Source organism: Myotis davidii, unplaced genomic scaffold (genome assembly GCF_000327345.1).
Source record: "Myotis davidii unplaced genomic scaffold, ASM32734v1 scaffold854, whole genome shotgun sequence".
Classification (NCBI taxonomy): domain Eukaryota; kingdom Metazoa; phylum Chordata; class Mammalia; order Chiroptera; family Vespertilionidae; genus Myotis; species Myotis davidii.
The window spans coordinates 1,711,605-1,721,216 of NW_006285939.1; the positions used below are offsets into that span (position 1 = coordinate 1,711,605).

At 55.8% G+C, this 9,612-nt stretch overlaps 1 protein-coding gene across 1 annotated transcript in view; it reads right to left on the bottom strand.

Annotated features, from left to right (window-relative positions):
- The window catches only part of LOC102765852 (chromosome unknown open reading frame, human C10orf128), a 38,440-nt gene that overhangs the window by 16,207 nt on the left and 12,621 nt on the right, over positions 1 to 9,612 (bottom strand). Inside the window, exons 2-5 of the mRNA XM_006757130.2 lie at positions 6,570 to 6,623; positions 5,665 to 5,805; positions 4,312 to 4,342; positions 3,165 to 3,188 (exon numbers count right to left, since the gene is read on the bottom strand). Coding sequence (XP_006757193.1) covers positions 3,165 to 3,188; positions 4,312 to 4,342; positions 5,665 to 5,805; positions 6,570 to 6,623 — 250 coding nt within the window. The remainder of the gene's footprint in view (positions 1 to 3,164; positions 3,189 to 4,311; positions 4,343 to 5,664; positions 5,806 to 6,569; positions 6,624 to 9,612) is intronic.

The following is a 9,612-nucleotide window of genomic DNA, read 5'->3' on the forward strand; positions in this document are numbered from 1 at the left end:
GTGTGCGGTCCCTCAGCCCAGCCTGCCCCCTTTCACAGTCCGGGACCCCCCAGGGGACGTCCTACTGATGGCTTAGGCCTGCTCCCCAGGGGGAGTCTGGCCTCCCTCTGCAGGAAGAGACCAGGCTGATCAGGTGAAGGCGCCGCCCCATCAGCCCGCGGCTGCTGCCACTGCCAGCCACAGTGGCTATAAGGCCTGAGCCCCGGGCCTCACAGGTGCTGTGGCTTTGTCCAGATGAATGTCCGGAAGATGTCCACCCTAATTAGCATATTATCCTTTTATTAGTATAGATAAAAACATTTATTTAATTTTATAAAATATTGTATATATGTAAATTTTTAATCCATTATAATTTGTGAAATGAACACAGAAAGGGTAAGATATAAATTGTTGGCACCAGTTGCTCAAGGTGTGGTGGAGTGGACAGGGATGGGAGCAAGACCTCACGGTTTGCATGCTCTTCATACTCAAAAACACAATTAAACTAAAGGATTAAGAAAGAAAACAGGAACACGGCAGACAGACTCAATCAAATATTTCTCACTCAGTCAAACTGGTAATGCAACCTCAAAGAGAAATAAACTCAATTTGAACACAATACTCTGTACACACAGAGGCTAAATTCTAAAAAAAAAAAAAAAAAAGAACTGTAAAGGAATGTTCAAGTTGCTAAGTAAGTGTGTAGCTGTTCACTGTTGGAACTCTGTCAGTGTGTATATTATATGATACAGCAAGCGAGTAAAAGCTTTCATATGGTTGAGAAGCAGAGCTTTCACTTTGGAGAAGCCAGGGGAAAATATATAAAAAAAAAAAGCTTAAGAAGAACCTTAAGGTATTGAGTTTGTGATTTTAATATACATTTCCTGACTGTCCATTGAGTGGGTGTAGATGCAATAATGCTTCAGTAGCTATGAGCACACATTGTGCCCAGACCTTGGTTTGTGAAAACTATTCCACATCAAGAAAAGGAAGGGGAGAGAGGGAGCAAGGAAGAAAGGAAAGGAGGGAGGGAGGGAGGGAGGGAGGGAAGGAGGGACTCTGGGGGAAATGTGATTCCAGTCTGAGCAGGGACAGTACAAGGTGAACTGGCGTTACTGTGTTGTGTCAAAGTCTAGGAAATGCTCAGTGACTAATGGGGTCCTGTAAAAGCCATGAAGAAGTGACTTGTACTGGATAAACTTGGGATAATTAGAGCATTAAAAAGATTCACGATGGCAATGAATTAAAATGCACTGAAGTTCATAGGAATAATGTTCAACTAAATGAAAGAAAATGGGCTGGGGAGGAAAATTCCTTCTTTGTAGAATGCCAGCTGTTACATACAGAAGTGCTAGAATTAGAAACTAGGTATTTTGTAATTCCCAGTGAATAATTGATTCAAATGTAACTCATGAAAGTACATTTAGTCACTGGGTGAAGAACTGTTGGGCACCCTTGGATTGCTTACTTGTTACCAGGGGGAAATCTGACCTCAACTACATGGAGTCCAGCAGTTGCGTCCTGGACCAGTGAGCAAACACAGCACCCCCCCACCCCGGGGGCCTGGCGTGGGTGCCTCCTAAGGCGACACCACAAAGATGCAAGGGTCACCTCTGTGGCAGTCTTGACAAAATTCTCCATCTGGATTTACTCAGGAGGACAAAACCTAACAAACCAGAAAACGGGACATCAGACAGGGACAGGCTTGGGTACTGCCAAATTGGCAATTGCCTCAGGGCAGCGATTTCGCCCTGTGCAGCTCGGGAATGTTTAAAACCTGGAGTGCCCGGCTATTTACTCAGGGGCACCGGCCTCTTCCCTTCGACTGTCACATAAAAAATGACAACAGCCAACACAACAATAGCTGTCTGGTGTGAATGAATTAAAATGATAGCTATTTTTTGTCAGATCTGCAAAAATATATCTTTTGGTGTGCCACAGAATTTTAGTAATTAGTTATGTGCCATGAGATGAAAAAGGCTGAAAATTGCTGGCATATGCTGGGGGAAGCAGAGGGGTTGTCCAATAATGAGAGAGAAAATAAAGTGACAAAATAAAATACAATGATCCTGGAAAAAAAAAAAGGGGAGCCGCTAAGACAGCGGTTCTCAACCTATGGGTCGCGACCCCTTTGGGAGTCAAATGACCCTTTCACAGGGGTTGCCTAAAACCATTGGAAAACACATATATAATTACAATATTGTTTTATGAATAATCACTATGCTTTAATTATGTTCAATTTGTAACGATGAAATTGGGGGTCACCACAACATGAGGGACTGTAGTAAAGGGTCGCGGCATTAGGAAGGTTGAGAACCACTGCTCTAGATGAAGGGTGTGTGTGTCTGTCTTTATTACACGGTCCTTCCTATTTTGCGGTATATTTACACCATTTCCCAAGAAGGGAGAGTGAGGGCACGTGGTCAGCGCCGGAGGGCAGGCCAGCAGGCCCCGGGAGTGTGAACCAGAACCAAGAATTCGGATCACCCCGGAGGAGGTGCCTCCTTCCTGGGGAGCAGGTGCCCCCTCTGCTGGCCGTGCCCTGCATGTGCAGGCCTTGTCCACTGAGACCCCAAAGCAGAAGTGAGAATAGCTTGATGACACAGAGAAAAGTTTGGAATTTTTTTCATCAAATGGAGTAAACGGGCTATCTGTTTGACAGGCCTCTGTCAAGAGAAGGTCTCAATAAATAAAATTAAAAAATTAACGGCCTGAGCAGTGTGGCTCGGTGGTTGAATGTTGACCTATGAGCCAGGAGGTTAAGGTTCAATTTCTAGTCAGGGCACATGCCTGGGTTGCAGGCTCGATCCCCACAGGGGGGCGTGCAGGAGACAGCCAATCAGTGATTCTCTCTCATCATTGATGTTTCTCTCCCTCTCCCTCCCTCTCTGAAATCAATAAAAATATATTTTAAAAAATGAACTATCTTGCTGTTAAAATCCAGTTTTCTCAGCTCTAATCGGGCAAATGCCCCACAGTTTCATTTTACATCTTGCCCAAGTTCCACCTGCTAGGATTTCCTGCAAGTGTCCCTAAAAGTGGCTGGCTCCTGGTCTCACAGCCTCCCTGGCCCAGGACGCGTGCCATTGGCTAGTGGCCGCTCCGCTCTCGTGGCGTGAGGAGAGCCACCGCCGGCCGGGCTGTCCTTCCCCTTCAGTCAGTGCTGACTCCTGCAACCAACTCACCTTTCGGAGGAGTTGAGGTTTGACCTGCAAAGCAGAAGAAGAGGGTAGACATCACTCCTGTTTGTGATAAGCTATGATACGTAATTTATTAATTCGCTCCTGGGTGACGGAAAGCACATGCAGTGTTGCCGTAAGAGACTGACTTGCTTGTCCTTCGGCCTAACTTCTCCCAACTCAGCCTGACTCCATCTAGTGTCGGTTTCAGAAATCTGAGTTGTGCCTCCCTTTGCTTCGAGAATCCCTGCGCTGGTGGGGAGCTCCCACAGGACCCAGCTGCTCCCGCACACGGGGAGGGCGCGTCCCGGGGGAAGCTGGGTGGCCAGCGAGGCCCAGCCACCCACCTCTCCTCCTTCGCCTCTTCCTTCCTTCCTCCCTCCACCTGCCTGCAGCCCCTCTCCGTGAACCGCAGGCACAGGGCTGTTGCTGGGTGACCATCAGCCACCTGGCCTGCAGTGTGGAAGTCGCCTCCTCCGGCTCTGGCGTGTCAGAAAGATCCAGAACTCACACACACACAAGATGGAGGGTTCCCTCTGACCCGGTCACACACAGCAACAGGAAACCAGGGGCTACTTGCTTGGGTTGCACTGTCCACAGCAGATCTTTCCAAACTCAAGCATGTGTCAGTCACTCGTCCCACATCATCACAGCCCCTGCTGCCCACCCTGCTGGCGGCCCACAGGCAGACACAGGGCAGGGTAAGCAGTGGGCGTGGTGAACCCTGACATTCTTGTGAATTCCAGTTCTAAGCAGTCCCTGAAGCAGAGCCTGCGACCAGCTCTGGAGACTTCCAGGGGCCCTGGAGTTTCCAAAACTAAGTTTCCTGAACTCAGAGAGTCCCTCTCGGCGTGTGGGCGTCCGGCTGGCCAGGGAGCATGGCCCAGCCACTCTGCTGACTCTCCGTCTGAGCGTTCACTCCATCGCCCGAACACAGGCCGGAGTGGCCACATGGTCTGCAGCACATACCCAGTGCCCAGGGGCGAGCCCAAGCCCACTTGGCTGCTACACCCTCTCATGACACCTGCCCACGGCCAGAGGAGCAGAGTGGGAGGAGGGGCCACGGGAAGTGTTTCGGAAAAGGGCGGGGCTGCCAGGCTTGGAGCAGAACAGAAGAAGCAGGAGGGATATGGTCCCCCAGCAGCAGCCTTACCGTGGGGCTCTCTTCTTTGGCGCGACGGTATCTAAACAGAGAGAGCAGGGCGTTAGGAAGGAGGCGCTGTGGTCGGTGTGCAGCTCGCTCAGTGCCAGGCAACGGGGGGGTTGGGGGTGGGGAGAGCCAACTGGACTGGGGCAGGGTTAAGAGGCTCCCTGGGGATGGGGGGGGCACTGGGGCAGTGGTCTTGAGCTGAGGGCTCGCCCCCGCCCCTTGGCACTGCCAGAGCCTCTCTATCCAGCTCCTGCCCATGACCACGCATAGCTTAGCAGGCAGGGGAGGCTGTGCCTTCCCTAAGCAGCCCGTCCTCCCCTCTTCTCCACCTGCAGCCCCTGGAGCTTCTGCCCTCAGGGGTCTGACATGCGCCTGCTCTGTGCTGAAGAGGCTGTAGCTCTCCCTCCCTCCTTGTTCGCAGGGATACAAAATCAATGGTAAACTAACTCCTATGGCAAACTGAGCTCCTCGTGCAATTAGACACGCTAGCACCTCAGGAAGGCCCCAGAGCTGCTGCTCCCCCTCTTCCTGGCCTAGACACCCCCCTACCCCATGCCTTCTGCATATCCTCACAGATGACCATTGCATTTTCTGGAGACATGCTGAGGCATCTCCTTCCTTGCCCTCAGGAAAGCCTCATGGAAAACTGCATCATCCATCATCATGCCATTACCCCGTTCATGGGGGTGGCTTTTGCAGGCCCCGTCTTGAGACAAAAGGGTGTCTATCGCTGTTGCATTTTGCCATCAAAAGTCACACACTGCGCTGGCTGGTGTGGCTCGGCTGTGTCCCGTGCACCAAGTTTGCCGGTTGATTCCGGTCAGGCCACATGCCCGGGCCGCAGCCTCGATCCCTGGTGGGCGGAGTGCAGGAGGCAGGCGACCAGTGTTCTCTCTCACAGGGACATTTCTCTCTCCCTCTCTCTGCCTCTCTCTCTAAAGAAATCAATAAAAAATCTTTTTAAAAAGCCATGCACAAACTGACAGCTCAGCGTCTGCGTGCGCTGTGCCCTGCAGGTGCCTCCTGTATCAAGGACTCCTTGTTTTTGAAAAAATGTAACTGGCCACACAGTCAGTGCTGGCAGCCCCTTCCGCCCGCCAGCCTCACTACCCCCGGGATCGAGTCCATCTTTCCCACCTTCCTTCAGGAATCTGATTCTTAGGACATGGAAGCCACTAAGGAGAAAAGCACGGAGATAGACAGAAAGACGGACAGGGCGGGGGTCACTATATTCCTTTGCAGCCGTGGCTTTTCCCTACCAAGGGCTCTGCAGTGGCCTTGGGTGCCTTGTGGGGTGGCTGCCGGGAACATGTCCTTGTCGGGGACAGAGCCCAGCTGAGCGCCCCGTGTCCTTACCGCTGACTCCCACGTTTGCGCTCCGCAGGTCCGAGGAATCAAAATCGAACAAGTGCTTCCTGATCATGCAAATCTTCAGGGCCAGGAAGCCCGCGGAGATGGCCACGCCCAGCGCCGTCCCGATGAGGGCATATTTGATGTCTGAAGGGTGAGGAGACATTGAGCGATGGCGCTGAGGGGCAGCACCTGCCAAGGGCTTCCAGGCAACCTCCACATTCTGGACGAAGCCCACAGTCACGCGTGTGACCACTGAGGCCGACCTAACGACCCCTCTCCGGAGGGCACATCGGCTCCGGCTGCTTTACCCAGGTTCTCCTCGCGGAACTCCGCCCGGGGCCCCTGGGCTGTGGGGTCCCTTCCAAGGGACCAGCGGTCCCTTCCTCTGGCCTCCTGCAGGCCTTCCTCACTGCACTTCCATCAGTTCCTTTCACTGCCTGCTCTGTGAGGGCTGAAGGCGAAGGAGTGAGGCCTGGCTCCCGGGGAGCCTGCTGGCCGCTGCGGAGCACAGGGCTCCCTCTGGTGCCCGGTGACGGCCGGGCTGACCTGGGAGGCCGCTCTCCACAGGGGGTCACCCTGCCTGCCATCGAACTCCCCCTGGAGAAGAGCTGATCATGCGGGAGGGAGGGGCCTGTGCACAGAGCAGGGCCAAGCCTGCTGTTGGGACAAGGCTGCGGGCAGGCCAGTAGGTGCTGGAGCTGCACATCAGAGTGTAGACAAAGGTGGCCCGAGGACTCACATTCCCTTAGGACAGGCCCTTTGGCAGGACAATGTCCAGGAGAAAGCCGTACTAGCCACTCAGGCAGGCCTGGCGGTGAGCTCCCTTCCTCTGTGTGACAGCTGTAAGCGGCCAACCGCTGCCCCACCCGCCTCGTCTCCCGGGCAGAATCAGCTGGGCAGGCACCTACCAATTTCGACCCCAGTGGACTTGCCCGTTGCCAACACTTGAGCTCCTCCAACATCTGCAAAGAAAGAAAACCCCGAGTCTGTTAAAGCAGAACCGCTGGTGTGAGCAGGCCAGGCAGGGCTGGGGGGCCAGAGCCTGTCCCCGGCCATCCCCTCCCCCACGTCGGGAAGGCCTGCTGCAGGGACCACTCCTGCTGGGTCGCCACCCTCAGGGGCACAGAGGTGGCCCTGGCTGCTCCGACCGTCTTGGAGTCTTGATGGATTGCCCGAGCCCCACAACACCCAGGCCGGGAGAGAGGGTCTGTGCGTGCAGTGCAGCCAGGCTGGAACTGGGACAGAGAAAGAAGGAAGGACACAGGTCAGAGTGAGTGAGGTGAAAAGAGCCAGAGAGCCAGGAACACAGAGAGAAACGCAAGGAAACGTGCGCACAGGGACACGGGGAGGGTGCGCCCAGCTCAGCCTGCAGGCCGGAGCCGGGAAGGAAGAGGAGGAGGAATGTCTAGTGTTGAAAGGCCTGGCACCCAGCACCCTTCCTCAACCTCGCCCGCCAGTAACCCTTCCTCTCAGCTCCTGGCCCTCTCTAGTAGGGAGCCCATGGCCTGGGCTCAGTTCAACCCCATGCTCCATCCTGTGTCCACCCCAAGCCCCAAGGCGCCCCTACATCCTGGGCCCAAACAGGCTCTCCAGGCTGTCCTGCCTCCGGCCCAGGGTCAGGGACCGAGTGAGCACCCGCCCCGGCCACTGCCCTGACAGCTGCAGGCACTCAGGCAGGCCACATCCCTCCCCAGGAATCCCTGCTGGCCAGCTGCTGCAGGCAGCCTGTCCCTTCTGGGCGAGGGAAATCCTCCAGGCAGCCCTCCCCCTGCACTCCATCTCTGTCATGAGCTCTAAGGAGCCACGGTGTGAGGTCCATCCTGAGCTGCTGGCCTGCTGACCCCACCCCTGCCTCCTGGGCCTTAGGCCCCCTGCAAGTCCCACGTCCTGATTTTCCCAGGCTCTGCAGTGGACGGAGGACGGAGGAGGATGGAGGGCCCTCGCGGGGCTGGCCTGCAAGCACAGCCAGGGCCTCTCAGTGCTCCCACGGTCGGATCTGAGAGAGACACGGGAAGAAGCCAAAGCCACTGCACTTGGAAGTTCTGGGTTCTCTTCAAACAGGAAGAGGGAGCCAGCATTCAGAGGACAGGCTCTCAAACCAGGGGAGGTCCCCGCAGCTGAGCAGGAGCTGGCTGTCCCCAGGCTGGTCTCCCTGGGGGCAGGCAGGACTGAGCCAGCCGGCAGACACACGGGGCAGTGCTAGTAGGCACAGTACTCGCAGGCAGTGCTGACCAAGTCTGCCTTGGCGGCCGGCGCTCCTTGCACTGTCCGGCTGAGCCCGGAGCAGGGGGGAGCCGAGGCGAGCACTGCCCTTGCTGCTGCCTGGAGCGGAACAGGGCCTGCCTCTCCCCAGGGGGCGGCTCAGGTTCCAGGGTGGCCTCGCCCACGCAGTGTCTGCATGTGCCCAGGTCGGGCCCTGAACCTAGGCGCTCTCCCAGGCACACACCTGAGGCTGTGCCTGCCAGAGGCTGCCTCCTTTGGCTGAGGTGCACAAAGGCACTATGGCTGAGTCTAGGGTCTCGCTTCTTCCTCAAGCCCACTGGGACGTGCTGTTGCCAGACGACCTGATACTCTATCACCACTCCTCCCTTCCGCCCTCCCCCCAAAAAAACAGCTGGTTTCCAGCCCCCTCTCTGCAGCCCCTCCCACCTCAGTCCTGCAGAGCACAGCCTGCCCTCTGCAAATGCTTCCCCACAGGAAGGAGCCTCCTGCAGGAGTCAGTGGGGGAGGCCCGGGGGCCCCCTGAGTCCCCCGATGAGAGGGCAGCCAGCAGGCCTGCTCCCTGCTCCGGAGAGTGAGCGGAAGGCGCAGCGGGGCCTTGGCCCATCTCCCTTGGAATCTGACCCTCGCAGCGCCGTCCCTGACATCTAGGTCCCGTGCTGTGCACCCCTGTTGGGCCCGCCCGCAGGGGGCCGCACTCTGCGCGCCCTATTTGGGAAGAATCGGGCTATGTGGTTGCAGCGTGGGGCAGTGGGGCCATGGGGCAGTGGGGCCGTGGGGCCGTGGGGCCGTGGGGCAGTGGTGTACCCAGTGCTCAGATGTTGTTCTATATGTATCTGAACTAAAATAGGGAAAGGTGGCCGGAGTTTTTGTCAGCTGAGGCCTGGCCATTCTCACCTTAGAACTTAAATATTGCAGAATGGCTTCTACCTTTGTATTTCACAAGTTCCCACATTCTCAGCTACAAGAAAGACCCCAGTGTCTAGAAGAGGCATTCGTCACCTCTAGCTGAGTCCGCACTAGGAGCGAGACACTGCCGTGTGCTCCCAGTGGCCTGGCAGGGAAGACAGGGTTGCCCTAAAGAGGAGGCCAGGGTCATTGGTGATCCTGACACCTGCCTGAGAACCTCGCCCCACAACCGGCAGGGAGTCTGGGCATCTCCTGTGTGGTGGACACTCGCTGGGCGGCTGGCCCGCCTCCCCTGACCTTGGCCCCTCAGCTACTGGCAGCACCTGGGTTTTCCTCTGGGAATCACCTGCATGCGATTGCCCAGGGCTGGCTCCAGAATGGACCTGTGACCCACCCTGATTAATTAGCATATTCCTTCTTCCTGTCAGCAGTGATTGGTCATGGGCAGGGCAAGTGATCCAATTCAGGTCAGTGAGACTAAACTCTGGGACTTCAGGGACAATATGAAGAAACAGGGGCCTCTTCCGGAATTGGTCCCTGTGGGCTCAGAGAGGCCCCCGGGTGGAGGGGACCTGTGAGATGGAAGCGCCCCCAGAAGAGGGTCAGATCGAGAGCAAGTCCTAAAGACAATTCTGAGCCCTTGAATCCAGCTGTTCCTAAAGCACCTCTTTTCTTCTTGATGTTTCAGTCACCTCAGAAGAAAACACTTTCTCCATCCTGATCTTATCTAAGCCAAGTAAGTCATCTGAATCCAAAGAGTCCATGACATAGGGGGCAGGTCCTACCCACTTCCCAGGGCGCCCCTGGAACTCGGGTTGGCGA